The 21,184-nt window shown below is 45.2% G+C and overlaps 1 protein-coding gene across 1 annotated transcript in view; it reads left to right on the forward strand.

Annotated features, from left to right (window-relative positions):
* Positions 1–7,410: 7,410 nt before the first annotated feature.
* The window catches only part of SLC7A9 (solute carrier family 7 member 9), a 29,109-nt gene continuing 15,335 nt past the window's right edge, over positions 7,411–21,184 (forward strand). Inside the window, exons 1-9 of the mRNA XM_020873184.2 lie at positions 7,411–7,509; positions 8,230–8,379; positions 10,799–10,946; positions 11,226–11,468; positions 11,904–12,029; positions 12,236–12,335; positions 14,721–14,765; positions 15,255–15,378; positions 16,168–16,271. Coding sequence (XP_020728843.2) covers positions 8,293–8,379; positions 10,799–10,946; positions 11,226–11,468; positions 11,904–12,029; positions 12,236–12,335; positions 14,721–14,765; positions 15,255–15,378; positions 16,168–16,271 — 977 coding nt within the window. The 5' untranslated portion in view covers positions 7,411–7,509; positions 8,230–8,292. The remainder of the gene's footprint in view (positions 7,510–8,229; positions 8,380–10,798; positions 10,947–11,225; positions 11,469–11,903; positions 12,030–12,235; positions 12,336–14,720; positions 14,766–15,254; positions 15,379–16,167; positions 16,272–21,184) is intronic.

A 21,184-nucleotide genomic window follows, 5' to 3' on the forward strand; every position in this document is an offset into this window, starting at 1 on the left:
TTTAACAATTATTAAATTTTCTGTATTTGCCTGTAAAGTCTTTGTCACTTTGGTTAAGTGAATAACTAAGCATTGTTTCACAGTGACTTATGATCCTACTTGAACAAGTGTTTAAAATCTTCTGATATCTTTGATTAACTTTCTCAAATCAAATTCTAAATGAAGTCTGTCTGACCTCTAGCAAATTTTGGGATTCTCCAGAGGGTCCCTTAAACATGTCAAAGAGAGATATCAAGTTAATAAGGCTTGGTTGGCATGCTAAATTACATGGGAAGCATTGTCAATTAAGTGATGATAAACCATCTTAGGTTATATTGCATTGATGAATACATATGTTCTAAAAAAAATGATGTGAAATTCCTAAAAATCTGATATATCCTGATAAAATGCTATCAGTCATAATTTTAGTTATCATCTTAAAGTGTTGTATGTCATAGAAATAACCAAATTTCCTTGTCAACTGCATTGTAATCACATCTTTAACCATTGCATTTGTCTTTGTCATTTACAGACAGTTACTATTGATGCTTCTGCAAAAGTGCTTCATCTTCAAGAAGACTCATAGAAAGGACTTTTTGACAAGTATATGTTTCTGATAAATTTCAGAGCATACCATTGAACTAGGTAAGATCACAGAACTCTAACGGCAAACCTGATACCTTCATAAAACTGCTAACAAATGATCCACGCAAATTAGTTACATAAGACCGAATGAGCTGATGAATATGATTATAATTTTATGATTTTTTGTCTGAAATGTAATTTTTTTTTTAATGTTTGTTTTCTAGAAACAAGAAAACCTTTCCTTTTACGCTCAAAAACATTTCCTCTTATGCCCACTATGAATCACAGCAATTTGGTAAATTATACATTTGCTAGCAAAATGGAAACATTTATCTCTCTCCCTACTGGGCCCCTCCAGAATTTGGAAACTCTTAGTAAGCAATTCTTTCTCACTTTTATGGCAATATAGTTATTTATATAAGTTTACTAAGAATCTGGTCTCTTTGTAACAGGACACATTTAGAAATATTAGTTGTATTGCCCTGGCTTTGACTAAAATGTCTTATTGGAGAATGTGCATAGAATCAGATTTGAATGGACAGCTTTAGGAGCTAAAATTGACATCCTGGCTCACACTGTTTCCAACAACCTTGTCCGGTGAGCAAGGAAGGTCACTTTCTGGCGGCCTGTCAACTGCAGGCTATTTTGTGGGCCTTCAAGAAGAGAGGAATTTACCTGAATGTAGGTATTACAGGTGAGCCTGATGACAAGTCCTTAACATGGCTTCCTCGCCTCAAGAGGCTATTAAAAAGTTCAATCTGGAGATTTTTATGAAAAGTTCCAGCAATGCAGATTTAAAATAGCCTCTATGGTCAATTCGTGTTCTTGCTGAACTTATGTAAATAATCAGGCCAAGTTTAATGAAACTAAACTTACTTTGAAAACAAATGAGGGTCAATTTGGTTATCTTTGGTAGAAATGAGGGTGGCCTTAGACAAAAAAAATTATACTTCAATAGAAATTGTAATATCATCTATCTATCTATCTATCTATCTATCATCTATCTATCTATCTATCTATCTATATGTACAAGTCAACAGCAAAAAAAATCTGATTAAAAAATAGAGGTATCTGAAGATGTTTTTCCAAAGAAGACATACCGATGACCAACACGTACATGGAAAGATGCTCACTATCACTAATAATCAGGGGAATGCAAATTAAAATCACAATGAGATATCACCTAACACCTATCAGAATGGATATTATCAAAAAGACTAGAAATAACAAGTGTTTGCAAGGATGTGGAAAAGGGGGAACCCTGTACATCGTTGGCGGTATGTAAATTGGTGCAGCCACTATGGAAAACAATATGCAGATTAAAAATAGAACTACCATATGATCTAGAAATTCCACTTCTGGGTAAAAACACAAACTTAAAAAGATATCCATATCCCCATGTTCACTGCAGCATTATTTATAATAGCCAAGATGTGGGAACAACCTAAGTGTCCCTCAAAGGATGAATAAAGATGTGACATATATACACACATGTACAAATATATAAAGAGAGAATAGGATATTATTTAGCCATAAAAAGAAGGAAATCTTACCATCTGTGACAACATGAATGGACTGTAACAGCATTATGCTACGTGAAATAAGTCAAAGAAAAACAAATAAACATGCCCTTACTTGCATGTAGGATTCAAACAAACAAGCCCAAAAAATGAACAAAAAACTCCCCCCAAACCCAAGCAAACCAAGCTCATGGATATAGAGAACAGATCGGTAGTTGCCAGAGGTGAGAAGTAGGCAAAATGGGTGAAGGTGGTCAAAAGTTACTGCTTCTCATTACAAAACAAATGTTTTAGAGACATAATGTACAGTGCAGTGACTAAGTTAATAATACTGTATTATTTGAGGAAGTTCCCTGATGGCCCAGTGGTTAAGAACATGCCTTGCAGTGCAGGAGTCACAGGTTCGCTCCCTGGTCAAGGACCTAAGATCCCACATGCCGAAGAGCAACTAAGGCTGAGAGCCGCCACTGCTGAACCCTCACACCTCAACTAGAGGGTCCATGCGCGGCAACAAAGATTCCACATGCCACCAAGCCCTGATGAAGTCAAATAAGAGAAATAAAAATTGTAAAAAATACTGTCTTTGTTGAGAATTGCTAAGAAAGTAGATCTTTACAGTTCTCATCACAAGGAAAAAAAAATTGAAACGATGTGTAGTGACAGATGTTAACTAGATTTATTGGGGCAGTCATTTCACAATACATACAAATATAGGGTCATTGTACACTTGAAACTAATATAATACTATATGTCAATTATATCTCAAAAAAGAATGGACAAAGTTCTAAGGTAGAATTGCACTATTCAAATAGCTCTTGGATATATATGATACAGATTGTTTCCCAGATAAGAGATTTTAAATTATGCTTTCCTTGCTAATTGTTTTATGGTCAGACTGTAAATTCTTGACTTTTAAAGACTTTGCACATTCCACTGACTATTTATGAGTTTTTCCAGTTGGAATTCAGGTCAGTAAGTGAACACTAGTACAGTCTTTTGGATTCTCCCAAAGTTCTGAACTACTGTCAAAAGCACAGGGAAGGAATCTAAGGCGAATGAACTTAGGAAGAGAAGGTCTGAAAACTCACACCAGGTCTGGAACAAGATTTAACTGGTAAAGGAAGAGTCAGAATCTGTCTGAAGGCTTGGTCTTGCTGCTGATTCAGAGGATGGCGACTCTGAGGGCAAGACACCAAGAGGCTGTGGGGATATAGATTTACACTGCAGGGCTAAACATGTCTTTATAAACCATTACAGGGCCAGGGAACCAAATACAGACCAAATATAAGATGATAAGATGCAGATGGTGTTATCACCTTCAGATTGCAAGCATCTTTACATACAACTGGAGAAAGCACAGTTTGAAAGTGAAGATCACAGAGCGTCCCGGGTGTCTCAAAGAATCTGCTTCCCAATGAAGGAGACATGGGTTCGATCCCTGGTCCGGGAAGATCACACATCCTAACAACTCAGCCCGTGTGCCACAACTGTTCTGCCTGAGCTCCAGAGCCTGGGAGTTGCAACTACAGAGTCCACATGATGCAACTATTGAAGTCCGAGTGTCCTGGAGCCTCTGCTTTGCGGCCAGGGAAGTCACTGCAATGAGAAGCCCATTACCGCAACTAGAGAGTAAACCCCGCTCGCCATAGCTACAGAAAAGCCGGCGCGGCAACAAGGAGCCAGCACAGCCAAAAATAACTAACTAAATAATTTTTTTAAAAAAGAGAGTGAAGGTCAGGACTTCCCTGACTTAAGACTCTGCGATTCTAGTGCAGGGGATGTGGGTTCCATTCCTGGTTGAGGAACTAAGATCCCATATGCCGTGTGGTGTAGCCAAAAAAAAGAAAGAAAGGAAAGGGAAAGTCAAGAGTTTTAGCAGAAACTTAAGAAACAAGTTTCATGGAGTTTTATGAAAAAAGAAAATAACATGAAACCTCCTAGGAAATGAACTGTAAGAGGAAATTGACTACAGTGAGGTAAAACTTAAGCCATGTGGTGGAAGGGCTGGATGCACAATGAGCCAAAGATCTTAAAGAATTGGGGGAAAAATGGTGTTGAGACAAATCCACATTATTTTCCCTGATGCGGCAAGAGCAGGGAGGGGGGAGCTTTATGATAATTGATTGAACACTCACTCTGTTGGGGAAAAATGAAACAAAAAGAAACAAGTTTTAAGAAAAGAAATGCTCACAAGGACTAAAAATGAACTGACCCTCAACAAGGAGCCCTGTGCCCAAGTGTTCCAAACTCAGCATCTGAGTATTCGACACAGGCCCAAGAAGACCAGGGGATCCTCTGCATTAACAGAACCCTGAAGCTTAATGCGGGCTTCCCAGGCGGCACCACCTCCCAAAGCAGGAGACATGAGACTTGGGTTCGATCCCTGGGTTGGGAAGATCCGCTGGGGGAGTTCATGGTAACCCACTCCAGTATTCTTGCCTGGAGCATCCCTATGGACAGAGAAACCTGGCAGGCTATGGTTCACAGGGTTGTAAAGAGTCAGACACGACTGAGTGACTTAGCACGTACACACGCAGGAAGCTTAATGCATAACCTTCTGCAGTTCTCACTGGTGAAGGGGGGTGTGCCGGTACTGGCCCATTTTACAGATTCGGAATTGAATGCTCAGAGAGCCGTAAGTAACTCTGAGGCCATGTGGCTGGTGCGGATCCATAGACCTTCCCACTCATCACCGCCACTCTGCTGTCTTCCGTGGTTTCTATTAGCCTATCAGCCCTTTCGGGCGACCTTGACCCAGGGAGCCTTCTGCAGGGCTCCGCAAGGTCTGCATTCAGACCTTCCTCTGAACGTTGCAGTGTTAGCAGATATTGAAGGAGTGACTCTAACAAGCCTGTGGGCAGGTCCTGCCTCCACACTCCAGAGAGAGAGAGAGCCAGTGAAGAGAGATAGCCCGCGAGTGAGCACGCTTCTCACCATGCCAGTCAAGAGGAGCAGGTGCCCTGACGAGCAGATGGGGCCCCACCGAGGGGATAGGTAACAAACTTCCACATCGGGACCCTGACTCTGGGCTAGCACAGATGCCCCACTTTCTCAGAAGGCTTTAAGAGAGGACCCCGAGAATCTTCCTTTCTTCCAGGTCTGCCTGTCCCAAAGTAATCCCCAGGGACTCACTAGCACTGTCCTGTGACCTTTGGGCTCATCTGGATATCTAGAATGCTGTTAAATTTACCCCCAAGCACGGCTGCCGGAGGAGCCCAGTGATAAGCAACCACGCTTTAGGCTGGGCTCTTCCGTCTCAGATAAGATCTCATCTGAGATAAGGGATTAGAGAAGGACTTGGGGTCAGTGGGGAGAGCTGGGTCTGCCCCCAGCCCCGCTGATCACAACTGCAGCCCCTCTGCTCCCTCTCTGAGAGGAGAGGTCTCCAGACCCCTTGATGTGCTTCCTTCCCTCTGGGGCCTCGGTTTCCCCAAGTGAGAGTAAGCAAGAATGCAAAAGTGATGACATCCGCACCCCTTTGCATTTTAAAGTCCTTCGACCTGAGATTGTCATACTGAGTGAAGTCAGAGAAAGTCAAGTATAATATGACTTATATGCGGAATCTAAGAAATGAACCTCTTTACAAAACAGAAGTACAGCCACAGACGTAGAAAACAAACATTGTGACCAGGGGAAGGAAGGGGGGAGGAATCAACTGGGAGATTGGGATTGACATATACGCCCTATAATATATAAAATAAACAACTAATAAGGACCTACTGTATGGTACAGGGAACTCAGTACTCTGTAACGGCCTATATGGGGATAGAATATAAAAAAGAGTGGCTAAGGGGGGAAGGATGGGATTGGGGAGATAGGGAGTTTGAGATTGACAAGTACATACCACTGTATTTAAAATGGATGACCAAGAAGGAACTCTGCTCAATGCTATGTGGCAGCCTGGATGGAAGGGGAGTTTGGGGGAGAATGGATACCTATATATGTATGCTGAGTCCCTTCGCTGTCCACTGAAACCATCACATTATTAATTGGCTATGTTGCTGCTGCTGTTTAGCTGTTAAGTGTCTGATTCTTCTGCAACTTCATGGACTATAGCTCGCCAGGCTCCTCTGTCCGTGGGATTTCTCAGGCAAGGGTACTCGAGTGGGTTGCCATTTCCTTCTCCAGGGGATCTTCCAGACTCAGGGACTGAACTTGCATCTCCTGCCTTAACAGGCAGATTCTTTACCATTGAGCCATCAGTTCAGTTCAGTTCAGTCGCTTAGTCGTGTCTGACTCTTTGCGACCCCATGCACTGCAGCACGCCAGGCCTCCCTGTCCATTACCAACTCCTGGAGTTTACGCAAACTCATGTCCATTGAGTCGGTGAGGCCATCCAACCATCTCATCCTCTGCCGTCCCCTTCTCCTCCCACTTTCAATCTTTCCCAGCATCAGGGTCTTTTTAAATGAGTCAGTTCTTTGCATCAGGTAGCCAACTATTGGAGTTTCGGTTTCAGCATCAGTCCTTCCAATGAATATTCAGGACTGATTTCCTTTAGGATGGACTAGTTGGATCTCCTTGGGAAGTCCCTAATCGGCTATACTCCAACACAACATAAAAAGTTAAAAAAAGAAAAAAAAGCAGCTAGATGTATTATGTATAACTGACTCACTTTGCTGTAAACACTGTAAATCACTACACTGTAAATCAACTATACTTTGATTCAAAAAATTAATTTAAAAAAGTCCTATGAGCACAGGCCTGGGCCACTTGAGCAGCAGCAGTAACAAATCATAGAGGTGTGTGGCCAGGGCTGCAGGTGTGGGCAGAGCAGAGGCCTCACTGTGTCCCCATTGGACAAGCTTGTGGATCCAGAGGGTGCCGAAATCCAGTCACTGGCCAAGGTGGATGGGAAGGACTCATCCACCACCCCGCGGTCTTGGTCAGAACGAGAGGGATGGGGGACCAAGGACGCTGTAGGAAATTCCTCAGTGGGGAAGGAAATTTCTTCCCGTCCTCTCCCCCCCTCCGCCTTGAAAGAGGTCCACATGCAGCTTTGCTGTTTGTTTGTGCTGCCTGCCTGGAGTTGTAAACACAGCCTACTAAGATAACAGAAGAGTGGGTTCCAAAATTTACCTCCTCTGGTTCATCTTTCAGAAAGAAATTTCTCCTTACAAGATGCAGTTGATTTGGAGCATTCTGGTTAATTTTAAAACAAACTGGTCTGGACACAAATGAACAAAACAAAAACATTTTGGAGAGAAACTGGCTTGCCCAACCCTCCCCTTTTTTTGCATGGTCTACCCAAGCTTCATAGATTAAAAAGAAAAGGTGTTTAATAATTACCTTTGTTGACCTCTGTACCTTCTGGCTTACTCCTCTCCTGGGCATGAGACATGGCCATTCCTAGGACACAGCTGTGTGGAGGAAGGTGGTCAGACACCCAGGGGAGATCCCTGGGCTCCTCGAGGTCAAGGTGAAGGTAAGGCCATCGGTGATGGGAAGGCTGGCAGAGCCCCTGGCCGGGGACCCGAGAGGGACTTTATCTGGAAAAAGGGAACAGGAAATGACCACCAACTAGTTCAGCCTTGTACTGTTTTATTTTCTCATCAATGCTCTTTGCATCACTCAATGAAAAAATATCTGTACTGTAGATCTATTATGTGTGAGGGGCCTTAAACTTTGAAACTAATTTTGAGAAATTTCTTTCCTCAGACTTGACTCCATTAAGTAGATTCTAGAATGTTTTAAAATATTTCTTTTTTTTTCCATTTATTTTTATTAGTTGGAGGCTAATTACTTTACAATATTGTAGTGGGTTTTGTCATACATTGACATGAATCAGCCATGGATTTACATGTATTCCCCATCCCAATTCCCCCCTCCCACCTCCCTCTCTGCTAAAAGCTTTTGAAAAAATGAGCTTGGGCTGCAGAATGACTTTTAGGCATGTCACTGCTGAGATATAGGACCCAGAGGATGGGAGAGGAAGCATGGGGGCGCTGGAGGAGTTTGGAAAAGAGCCTGGAAGCCCAGTTGCCCCAGGGTCTGAAGGACAGTCAGGATGTTGTTGGACCCGAGCAAATTATGCCTACGAAGCCAACAGCTGCACTTTCTCAACTGTAAAACTGTAGATAATTATCTGCTTGTGAAATCAGTGCTCACAACCCACAGCTGACTCTATTTGCATCTTGTCCGCTAGAGCATTTGCCGAGTGAACGCCGGTGGCCTCCTTGCAGCCTCCTAGAGCTGGCAGGAGGGGAAAATGGAAGAGACGAGCCTGAGAAAAAGGAAGGGGGATGAGAAGTCTATCCAGAGCAGCGAACCCAAGACCATGAGTCTCCAAAAGGAGGTAAGGCCATCCTTGGGGACAAACCCTTCCCAGGTCCAATCAAGGTGGGTGTACGCAACCAAGTCATCCTTCCCCTCCACCACACACACACAGCACTTCTGATTAAACAATTTCTTGCACTCACACCCCATTCCTTCTTGCCAGTGAACTCAGCATATTCTTGTGAGGTTAATATGCGTGTGCTTGTATGTGCTGGGTAAGCACCTAGAAGGCTGGTGTTTGCTCAGGCCAACAGTCTTTTCCTAGATAGTCAGAGACAACTTCGGATGTTGGATCCCTGCTACAGCACCTTCACCACATGTGTCCTCTTAAGTTTGAATTCCTCCGGCAGTAGGGAAATCCTATTTCTTCTTAGCCAGTAGCTGGGGTGACGAGTCTGACATGGGAGTGACATAGGCGATCCCTCTGAGTTGGAATGTAGTAAGGGCTGAACCAGGGCTTCCCAAGTGGCGCTAGTGGTAAAGAACTCACCTGCCAACGCAGGAGACCTAAGAGTCGTGGGTTCGATCCCTGGGTTGGGAAGATCCTCTGGAGGAGGGCATGGCAACCCACTCCAGTACTCTTGCCTGGAGAATCCCATGGACAGAGGAGCCTGGAGGGCTACAGTCCATGGGGCCACAAGAGCTGGACAGAACTGAAGCAACTTAGCACACACAAGGGCTGAACTTGGAGTTGCCTGCAGCCTCAAGAGGAGTCAGATGGGGGTGTCACTGGACCTGTGAGGAGGGAGAGGTTTAGGGGTGTGGGGGAGTGAATGGACAAGCTTCAGGCTCAGAAGATGAGGAGCAAGGGCCCCCAGAGTGAGGTCAGGATGGAGTCAAGGGCAGGACGAGCGGGCTGGGCTCCGGGCAGAGCCTGCGGATCTCCCATGTCTGGCTGCCGAGGAGAGGAAGGAGGGACCAGGGGCTTGACAGGGGGAATCAAGTGGCTTGACTGCGTGTCACCCTGGGATCTTGGGGCCCCAGGAATTGGCTGATGAGCAGCAATACCCTCCTTTTGGCTGTGAGAGAAGCATAGCCAAGCAAACCCTCTGCATGTCCTAAACTTGGGTAGGCAGCTTCAGGGTGAATGCAGAGCTCGGTAGAAGGTCCAAGGCATTGGTGAGTCAACCTGGGTCATCAGAGGAGGAATCTGAGGTGGCCATGGGAAACAGAAGCTGACACTTCTCTGGACCCCCATTCCTCCAATGGTATGTCCCTTGGGGGCTGGTCACAGCTGGGCTCCTCCGCGTTCTCTGAGTTGGAACCCTGAGTGCAGCCTGTGCCCAGAGAGACAGGCATATGTACCTTCAACTCAAGCTCCAGAAATCAGGCTGGTAGCTTCGGGGGGCTGATGTTATAAGCAGGAACATGAAACAGACCGTTTTCTTCCTTAGAAATTTTTTCTTGATTCATGTAGGATTTACACAGAGTGAAATGCACAGACCTTCAGTGTTTAGTTTGATGAGCTTGACAAAGTGGTCACCCCAGAAACTTCCCTCTTGCCCCCCACCCCTCCATGCTCTATCTCTGCAGATTCGTTCTGCCTCTTGTGGAATTTCATGGGAATGGAATCATATGGGATGTGTCCGAGCCTGGTCTCATTGGTAGGAAGGTCATATTCTACAAGAGGGCATCAGAGAAAGTTCACAACCCCTGAGTGCTTCTGTCCCCGGAGGCCTTGTCACTCACCCCTCACCCCCACGCCCCTGGCCAGGAGCCCCAAACCCTGACTTCACTCTTAATTTGGGGGAGGAACTCCATGCCACTCGACCCAGCTCAGAGGTAGGTCCTAAGGGCCTTTGTTGGTGAGTGACTGTCAAGTCAGGCTTTACCACCTGGGTCTCATTGTCAAGAGCAGTGAGAGCTGGTGCTTGGAAACTCAGCCGGGTCTGTGAACTGCATGGGCTGTGAACCCTGGGCAGTAGCTGGATCTTTCTGTTCCTCTGTTTTCTCCTCTGTAAATGGATATGATAATGGAATAACTGACTCATTGCTGTTGTGAGGGTTAACAGACTTAATCCACACAAGCACGGGGCTTTCCAGGTGGCACAGTGATAAGGAATCTGCCTGCCAGTGCAGGAGATGCAAGAGACTTGGGTTGGATCCCTGGGTAAGGAAGAACCCCGAGAGGGGGAAATGACAGTCCACTCCAGTATTCTTGCCTGGAGAATCCCATGGGAAGAGGAGCCTGGTGGAGTCGCAAGGTGTTGGGCATGACTGAGCATGTGTGCACACACAGGCACACACACAGATCCCCAGGGGCAGCACCCTGGTGCTCTCCTTCTAACAGCACAGGGTGAAGGTGCCTGGGACTCTGGGCTGCCTGGCTGTACCCAGCGTGGGAGGGGAGGAGGATGGAAGGAAGAGGGCTGAGTCCGGCCTTCTGAGCTGCACCCTGCAGCGGCACTAACTCTTCTCTCCCCCGCTCTACAAACCAGCTGGGCCTGTTCAGTGGCACCTGCATCATCGTGGGCACCATCATCGGCTCTGGGATCTTCATCTCCCCCAAGTCTGTGCTCAGCAACATGGAAGCCGTGGGACCCTGTCTCATCGTATGGACCATGTGTGGGGTTCTTGCGACACTGGGTAACAAAGACGCCCACCCTGGCGATGACCCCCTGTTGCATGTGGGGCAGGATGTTGGAGCTCTGTCTGTGCGGGGTCATGTCGCTGCCCGGATCCCCCTCAATGCTTGTGTGCAGATGTGTGTAAACTGGGGTTTATGGAATGTCCAATGGCCAGAGCTCAGGATGAGGGGCACGGTGGTGGGCCCTGGGAGCACACCCCGAAGTGGGAATAGCACACCCCTTGACCAGGGCAAGACCTCAGGAGGGGCCCGGGGCCCCCTTTCTCTCTGTATTCCAGGCGCCCTGTGCTTCGCGGAGCTTGGCACGATGATCACCAAGTCAGGGGGCGAGTACCCCTACCTGATGGAGGCCTTTGGCCCCATTCCGGCCTACCTCTTTTCCTGGAGCAGCCTGTTCGTCATAAAGCCCTCATCCTTTGCCATCATCTGTCTCAGCTTCTCCGAGTACGTTTGTGCACCCTTCTACCCGGGCTGCAGCCCTCCCCAAGCTGTCATTAAATTCCTGGCTGCCGCTGCCATCTGTGAGTACCTGTGAGGAACACCACGCAGGGGCAGAGACCTGGTACCGCTGGGGGCGGAGAAACTGGGCTTCTGCACACCCAGAAAGAGGCTGGGTGGGCCTGGAGGTGCCGGTAGGGAGCAGGGCTATGTCTGGCCTTGGTCCCAAGCCTGATGGCCTTTGCCGTCCTGTCTCCGCTCTCCGGGGCCATCAGAGCCCCACAGGACAGCGCTTGGCTGGAGTCTGGCTGCTTCTCTATTGCTCTTAGAGGTGGGGGGCGGGGGGGCAGTGGACAGCCCTGGCTGGATTTCAAAGGTGCATGGATATGGCAGTGGAGAGGGGAGGCTGGGGGGGAACGGGGCCTGGGAATGGAAAGGAGACTCCTTCCAGGGCCTTAAGAAAGGAGGGAGATGTTGAGCCCATAGACACAGAACAGTGCCCACCTCTGACTTCCCAGTGCTCATCTCCACGGTGAACGCGCTGAGTGTGCGGCTGGGGAGCTATGTCCAGAACGTGTTCACGGCGACCAAGATGGTGATCGTGGTCATCATCATCATCAGTGGACTTGTCCTCCTGGCCCAAGGTGACCTTCGGCTGGAGGGGAGGGTGGGGCCACACGCCACAGACCAACTGGAGGTCTTGCTGCTAAGCATACATTTCACGCAGGAACTCAACAGAAATAGTTTTCCAGTTGTTCAGAGTTTGTTTAATAACCTGAGGTCACTAGTCATCCGCTTCCTTCACACAGTTCCAGTCTAGTCAGCTGATAACTATCTGGTTTGATTACAGGAAATACGAAGAATTTTGAAAACTCTTTTGAAGGCACATCATTGTCTATGGGCTCCATCAGTCTGGCATTATATAATGGACTCTGGGCGTATGATGGATGGTAAGGCACTCAGTCTAAGACAGCACACGTCTGCCTGTGGCTTTCTTTAGGCTATCTTCCTGAAACCACATGGAAAGCAATGACTTCTCCTTTAGGGGGTTTGATGGGACTCTAATATATACCTTCACATCTCCCTTTTGTTAAGTACCCTACCCTTCACCCTTCTGTTCTCCTTGAACCCCAGAGGTACCTGCCCCTTTCCCAGCCGCTTACCTGGCACCAGACCTCGACACAGTGGCCCATGAGCCCCCACTGGTGGGGCCTCATGCCAGAAACTTCACCAGACAAACAGGCTCAGCTGGACTGGAAGCAATGAGGGCTGCCAGGCATGGGACAAGGCAAGACTGTTCGATAGCACTTTTCTTTCCACTTTGCAAATACATGTGGTCATCCAGGACACTGGCCTTTCCCTTGTGCAGAGAATCTGCAGGCTTCATTTGCTTTTCAGACAATGAATCTTGCATTTTTTACAAAGCATGCTGGGGACTCATTACTCCCAATAATTGTTGAAAAGTTACAAAATTCCTACAGAGTACAGACTTACCAACTAAAGAATGTGCAGATCTTAGTAGCCCCACCACCACCAGGGCTTTCTTTAAAAGAGAAAGCCCTACAGGGGGAAAAAGATTCCTACAGGGGAATTTTCTCTATGATGTTGCTGTTGTACAATTGCTAAGTCATGTCTGACTCTTCGTGACCTCATGGACTGTATGTAGCGCCCCAGGCTCCTCTGTCCTTCACTATATCCCAGAGTTTGCTTAAATTCATGTTCATTGAGTTAGTGATGTTACCTTACCATCTTATCCTCTGTCACCCTCTTCTCCTTTTGCCCTCAGTCTTTCCCAGCATCAGGGTCTTTTCCAATGAGTCCGCTCTTCCCATCAGGTGCCCAAAGTATTGGAGCTTCAGCTTCAGCATCAGTACTTCCAATGAATATTCAGGGTTGGTTTCCTTGCTGTCCAAGGGACAGTCAAGTTTTCTCCAGTACCGCAGTTTGAAAATATCAATTCTTCAGCACTCAGTCTTCTTTATGGTCCAACTCTCATATCCATACATGACTACTGGAAAAACTAATAGTCTGCTTTGACTATACAGACCTTTGTCGGCAAAGCGATATCTCTGCTTTTTAATATGCTGTCTAGGTTTGTCATAGCTTTCCTTCCAAGGAGCAAGCATCTTTGAATTTCATGGCTGCAGTCACCATTCGCAGTGATTTTGGAGCCCAAGAAAATAAAATCTACACTGTTTCCACTTCTTCCCCTTCTATTTGCCATGAAGCGATGGACCAGATACCAAGATCTTAGTTTTTTGAATGTTGAGTTTCAAGTCAGTTTTTTTACTTTCCTCTTTCACCCTCATCAAGAGGCTCTTTAGTTCTTCACCTTCTGCCATTAGAGTTGTATTATTTGCATATCTGAGGTCATTGATATTTCTCCTGGCAATCTTGATTCCAGTTTGTGATTCACCCAGCCTGGCATTTTGCATGATGTACTCTGCATATAAGTTAAATAAGCAGGGTGACAATATACCAAAGGAGATTAAACCAGTCAATCCTAAAGGAAATCAACCCTGAGAAAGGATGGATACTGATGCTGAAGTTTCAATACTCTGGCTACCTACAGTGAAGAGTGGACTCACTGGAAAAGACCCTGATGCTAGGAAAGATTGAGGGCAAGAGGAGAAAGGGGCAACAGAGGATGAGATGGTTGGATGTAATCACTGACTCAATGGACTTGAGTTTGAGTAGACTCTAGGAGACAGTGAAGAACAGGGAAGCCTGATGTGCTGCAGTTCATGGGATTGCAAAGAATCAGACATAACTTAGTGACTGAACAACAACTATACAGTCTTGATGTACTCCCTTCCCAATTTTGAACCAGTCTGTTGTTCCATGTCTGGTTCTAATTGTTGCTTCTTGACCAATATATAGGTTTCTCAGGAGACAGGTAAGGTGGTCTGGTACTTCTGTTTCTTTAAGAATTTTCCACATTTTTTTTTGTGATCCATACAGTCAAAAGCTTTAGCATAGTCAATGAAGCAGAAATAGATGTTTTTTCTGGAATTTCCTTGCTTTCTCTTATGTTCCGGTAAATGTTGGCAATTTGATCCCTGGCAATTGCTAGCAATTGTTGGCAATTACTAGCTCAAACTAATTCAGTTGCTAGTATGGTAGTCTGGACATTCTTTGACATTGCCCTTCTTTGGGATTGGAATGAAAACTGACCTTTTCCAGTCCAGTGGCCACTGCTGAGTTTTCCCAATTCGCTGACATATTGAGTGCAGCACTTCAACAGTTTAAACGAGGCATACAGTTATTATTTTGTGTTTCATAATCTTAGCAAAAAAAGTCAGTTATGTTACTCATGTTACTTTTTTTCCCGGTAGGAATCAGCTCAACTACATCACAGAAGAACTTAGAAACCCTTCCAGGTAAGAAAGCTGAGTCAGAGCAGGAGACAGCGGACAGGTCAGCATGCTCCTCTCCCCTAAACATAAGGTGGAACTTCTTCCCCTAATCACCCACCACCCACTTCCAGACAGTGGATGGTTTCCTATCAGCTCACTGACATTCGTCAGACCTTGGTTTTGTTTGAGGTAGTAGAATGGTTGCTAAGAGGAAGGAAGAACTCTAATTTATTTTGCATTATGACCAAATTCAGTTTTACTGCCCTGGAGTCTAAGGAGAGGGAGAATTCTTTCTCATTAGAAAATGTCAGTGTCCCCACTGGGACTCTGCTGTCCCTCTAGTCCCCTGCTTCTTGGTGAGCATAAGGAAGCCTCGGGCAGGGCAGTTCCCCAGGGAGCAGGTAGAGGGCCAGCCGGGCAGGTGGAAGAAAGGACTAGACTAACACAACAATCTTGTGAGTCTGTCCTGGATGCCCTGGTCTGACTGGGTCTCTGGGTCCCCGCCCCTCCCAGAAACCTGCCCCTGGCCATCATCATCGGGATCTCACTGGTGACAGGCTGCTACATCCTCATGAACGTGTCCTACTTCACTGTGATGACCGCCACGGAGCTCCTGCACTCCCAGGCTGTGGCCGTGGTGAGTGCCCGGGTCTCTGGGGGAGCGGACAGGCAAGGGATAAACGCTCAAGCTGAAGGACCTTGTGTGTGTAGCCGGGGTGGAATAATCGTCTAGGACGCCAGACACGGGGAGATGGGTTAGCCCCGGATACCCGACCTACGTTGCAGGTGGCCAGCAGCTGGGAGGTCCCGCCTTCCCAGCACACCCTACCTGCCTTGCCAACACAGGGCGCAGGGCTCCACTTCACCAGGGTTGGGACTTTGACTGGCAAGTGTGGGGGAGAGCAAGATCAGGGGAGTCACTGAAGGAGGGAGTGATAATAACGGATTGTGGAATTCATCTGGGTGAGGAGGGAAGCAAGGACAGGGGGATGGGGATGACGGACAGGGGAAAGGTGGGCGGGGTCCATGTGCTGGAGAAGACCTGCGGAATTGGGGCAGGACAGGAAATGAGGCTGAAAACAGGCAGTGAGGTGACATGGACAGGGGGCGGAGAGAGGCAGGCTTGGTGACCGGCCCACTGACCGTGAGACCAGGTCATTCCGAGGAAGGCAGAGCGAGGGCGTCAGAGGCTGTGGAAACACTGAGAATTATGGCAGGCAGCAGGGGAGAAGAGCTCTCCATCACCATCCGCAGAGGTGGGGTGCGGGGCGGGGGGCGGTCTTTTTCTCCAGACTGGTGCCCCACCGTTCCTCAGGGAGGCGTCCTGGAACCCAGCTCAGTGGGGCCGCTGGGAGGGCTCAGCAGCCTGTGGGGCCGGTGGCTCTTGGGGGCGCACGGTCTCAAGACGCACCCACTTCTCCCTCAGACGTTTGGTGACCGTGTCCTCTACCCCGCCTCGTGGATCGTTCCGCTCTTCGTGGCGTTTTCAACCATCGGCGCTGCTAACGGGTCGTGCTTCACTGCGGGCAGGTAGGGCCCGGCACGCGGGGCGGCGCCGGGGCCAGGCCCGAGTCCCCAGTGATGGAGCGGAAAGCATACCCGGGGCGGGAGGGGGCACGTGGAGTGGGCGGGCACGTGGCGCTGGTCCCAGGGGTCCAGAGTGAGTGGGGACAGGGCCACCCGCCCCAGCGCAAGGCAGGCTTGGCGACCCGGGTGAGCGGTTTACTTATGGGACTTTTCACGGAATGAGCTTTCTTGAACATCTTTTCATGTTAACACACACACAGTCTAGATCAGGAATTGGTAGACTAAAGGGTAGATAGTGAAGAGTTTAGGCTAGCAGGCCATGTAAACCCATCCTGCTCTGTCTTTGCAGTAGGAAAGCCAATGGCTGTGTCTATGGTCCAGGAAAACTTTCTTTACATAACCAGGCACTTGGCCAGTCCCTGCCGGGCCTCTGGTCCCTACCTGGTCTAGAGACAGTTAGCTATGCTGGAATCCTCTTGACCAATGTAGCATAATTTCACATCACCTCCACTCATGGGCTGGGTTGGGGAGGTTTTCACAGACATTGGCAGGGAACATTCTGAGCATGTCTTTGTTCATCTCTCCAGCGTTCTGGGCAGTATAGTCCTGAGAGTGAAATTGCCAAAGGTTATATGCGTATACACTTTAAAAAATGAAATCTATACCACAAAATCATTCCTTAGTGCTAGTCCTTTAAGACTTCTTCAAAAGTGTCTTGGTTGTTCTAGGTTCTATGCACTTCTATCCAAATTTTAGAATTACCCTACCAATTTCTACAAAAAAGCCTTAGGGACTTTGATTAGAACTTTACTGAATCTATAGTTCAATTTGGAGAGGACTGCCAGCTTCAAAATACTGATTCTTCTAATTTATGGGCATGGATTTATATCCCCATTTATTTAGGTCTTTTTTTTTTTTTTGGAGTGGCAGTTTTCAGTATATAATTCTTGCACATATTTTGTCAGATTTACCCTGAAATATTTCATATTTCTTCATGCTATTATAAATGGTATTTTTTAAAATGCAAAAAATTTGTTTCTGATTAGTCTGTTTCAGGTCCAACTCTTTTTGTTTGTTGTTCACTCACTAAGTTGTGTCCGACTCTTTGCAATCCCATAGACTGCAGCACGTCAGGCTCCCCTGTCCTTCACCATCTCCTGGAATTTACTCAAATTTATGCCCATTGAGTCGATGATGCCATCCAACCATCTCATCCTCTGCCACCCCCTTCTCCTTTTGCCTTCAATCTTTCCTGGCATCAGAGTCCTTTTGAATGAGTCATCTCTTCACATCAGGTGGCCAAAGTATTGGAGCTTCAGCTTCAGTCCTTCCAATGAATATTCAGGGTTGATTTCCTTTAGGATTGACTGGTTTGATCCCTTTGCAGTCCAGTGAACTCACAAGAGTCTTCTCCAACACAGTTCAAAAACATCAGTTCTTCAGTGCTCAGCCACCTTTGTGGGCCAACATGTACATGACACTGGAAAAACTGTAGCTCTGACTATATGGACCTTTGTCATAAAAGTGATGTCTGCTTTTTAATATGCTGTCTAGGTTTGTCATAGCTTTCCTTCCAAGGAGCAAGCATCTTTTAATTTCATAGCTTCCCTAGTGACTCAGTGGTAAAGAATCTGCCTGCAGTGCAGGAGACCCAAGTTCAATCCCTGGATCAGAAAGATCCCCTGGAGAAGGGAATGGCTACCCACTCTAGTATTCTTGCCTGGAGAATTCCACAGACAGAGGAGCCTAGTGGGCTATAGCCTATGCGGTCACAAGGAGTTGGACACGACTGAGCAACTAACAGACGCACATATAGTATTTCTATTTTTAGTTTTTTGAGGAAACTTCATACTGTTTTCCACAGTGGTTGCACCAATTTGCATTTCCACCAACAGTTGACAAGGGTTCCCTTTCCTCCACATGCCTGCCAACATTTGTTATTTATGGTCTTTTTGATGATAGCCATTCTGACAGATATGAGGTGATATCTCATTTTGGTTTTGATTTGATTTGCAATTCTCTGATGACTAGTGATATTAAGCATCATTTTATGTGTCTGTTGGCCATCTTTGTGTATTTTTCATAAAAATATTCAGTTCTTCTGCCCATTTTTAATTGGATTGTTTTTATGATATTGAGTTGTATAAGTTATATATAGTTGGGATATTAACCCCTTATTGGCCATATCATTTGCAAATATTTTCTCCCATTCAGTGGGTTGTCTTTTTGTCAGTGGATTCCTTTGTTGTGCAAAAGCTTTTAAAGTTAGTTAGTTCCCATTCATTTACTTTTGCTTTTATTTCCTTTTCTTTAGGGGACAGATCCAAAAAGATATTGCTACAATTCATGTCAGAGAGTATCCTGACTATGTTTTCTTCTAGTTTTGTGGTTTTGGGTCTTATATGTAGGTCTTTAATCCATTTTGAGTTTATTTTTGAATATGATATGACCAAATGTTCTAATTTCATTCTTTTGCATGTAGCTGTCCAGTTTTCCCAGCACCACTAGTTGAGGAGACTGTCTTTTCACCATTGCATTATTTTTGCCTCCTTTGTTGTAGATTAGTTGTCCACAAGTATGTGGATTTGTTTCTGGGCTCTCTGTTCTGGTCCATTGATCTGTGTGTTTGTGTCTGTTTTTCTGCCAGTACCTTACTGTTTTGATAACTGTAGCTTTGTGGTCTAAAGTCAGGGAGTGTGATATTTCCAGCTCTATTCTTCTTTTTAAAGATGTTTTGGTTATTTGGTGCCTTTTGTGTTTCCATACAAAATTTAAAATGATTTGTTCTAGTTCTGTGAAAAATGCCTTTGGCATTTTGATAGGGATTGCACTGAATCTGTACATTGCCTTGGGTAGTATGGTCATTTTAACAATGGTATATATTTCCATCTGTTAATGTTACATTCAATTTCTTTCATCTATGTGCTATAGTCTTCTGAGTGTAGGTCTTCTATTAACACTTCCTTAGGTAAGTTTATCCCTAGGTATGTTTTTCTTTACATAATTGTAAATGCTGCTGTTTCCTTAACTTCTCTGACACTTGTCAATGTATAGAAATGCAACAAATTTCTGTATATTAATTTTGTGTATGCATGCTAAACCACTTTAGTCATGTCTGACTCTGTGTGACCCTGTGGACTGCAACCCACTAGGGTCCCCTGTCCATGGATTCTCCAAGTAAGAATACTGGAGTGGGTTGACATTTCCTTAAATTCTCTGACAGTTATTAGTATTTGAAAATGCAACAGTTTTCTGTATATTAATCTTGTACCCTGTAACTTTACCAAATTCATTGATGAGCTCTAGTAGTTTTTTTTTTTTTTTTTTTGTAGTGTACTTAAGATTTTCTCTGTATAGGATTGTGTTGTCTGCAAAGACTGACAGTTTTACTTCTTCCTTTCCAGTTTGGATTCCTTGTATTTTTTTTTCTTTTTTTTTGGTTTGAGTGTGTCACTCAGACTTCCAATACTATGTTGAATAAAAGTGGCAAGATCAGGCATCCTTGTCTTGTTCCTGATCTTAGACGAAATGTTTTCAGCTTTTCATCATTGAGTATAACATTAGCTGTGGGCTTATCATATATGGCCTTCAGTATGTTATGTTCCCTCTATACCCACTGGAGAGTTTTTGTCATAAGTGAATACCGAATTTTGTCAAAAGCTTTTCTGCATTTCTTGAGATAATCATGTGATTTTTATTCTTCAATTTGTTAATGTGATGTATTCCACTGATTGACCTACAGATACTGAACCATCCTTGCATCCCTGGGAAAAATCTCACCACTCGATCATGGTGTATGATATTTTTAAACATTTGCTGAATTCAGTTTGCTTATATTTTCAGGATTTTTGCATCTATTTTCTTTTTTTAAATTATGTATTTATTAATTTCCATGATTTTATAAAATAGTTTTTCCCCCTCTGGTCATTTGAAACTATTTTTATTTTTTTAATTTTTTTCATTTATTTTTATTAATTGAAAGCTAATTACTATACAATATTGTAGTGTTTTTTGCCATACATTGACATGAATCAGCCATGGATTTACATGTGTTCCCCATCCCGATCCCCCCTCCCACCTCCCTCCCCACCCCAACCCTCTGGGTCTTCCCAGTGCACCAGCCCTGAGCACTTGTCTCATGCATCCAACCTGGGCTGGTGATCTGTTTCACCCTTGATAGTATACTTGTTTCAATGCTATTCTCTCAGAGCATCCTACCCTCGCCGCCTCCCATAGAGTCCAAAAGTCTGTTCTGTACATCTGTGTCTCTTTTTCTGTTTTACATATAGGGTTATTGTTACCATCTTTTTAACTTCCATATATATGCGTTAGTATACTGTACTGGTCTTTATCTTTCTGGCTTACTTCACTCTGTATAATGGGCTCCAGTTTCATCCATCTCACTAGAACTGATTCAAATGAATTCTTTTTAATGGCTGAGTAATATTCCATTGTGTATTTTGCATCTATTTTCAACAGTTATATTGGCCTGTAATTTTCTTTTTTGTGTGGTATCTTTGTCTGGTTTTGGTATAAAGGTAATGCTGGTCTCACAGAATGAGTTCAGAAGCATTTCCTCTGCATTTTTTGGAATTGTTTGAGAACAATAGGTGTTATCTTTTCTCTACATATTTGGTAGAATTCACCTGTGAAGCCATCTGGACCCAGACTTTTCTTTTTGGGGAGTTTTCAAATTGCTGACTCAATTTCACTACTGGGAATTGGTCTATTCATATTTTCTGTTTCTTCCTGATTCAGTTTTGAGAAATTACATTTCTAGGAATTTGTTGATTTTTAATTGGTTGACCATTTTATTGGCATATCATTGTTCACAGTAATCTCTTGTGACCCTTTGTGTATCTATGGTTTTGCTTATAACTTTCCCCTTTTCAGTTCTGATGATATTGATTTGGGCC

This window comes from Odocoileus virginianus, chromosome 20 (assembly GCF_023699985.2).
Source record: "Odocoileus virginianus isolate 20LAN1187 ecotype Illinois chromosome 20, Ovbor_1.2, whole genome shotgun sequence".
NCBI classification, from domain to species: Eukaryota; Metazoa; Chordata; class Mammalia; order Artiodactyla; family Cervidae; genus Odocoileus; species Odocoileus virginianus.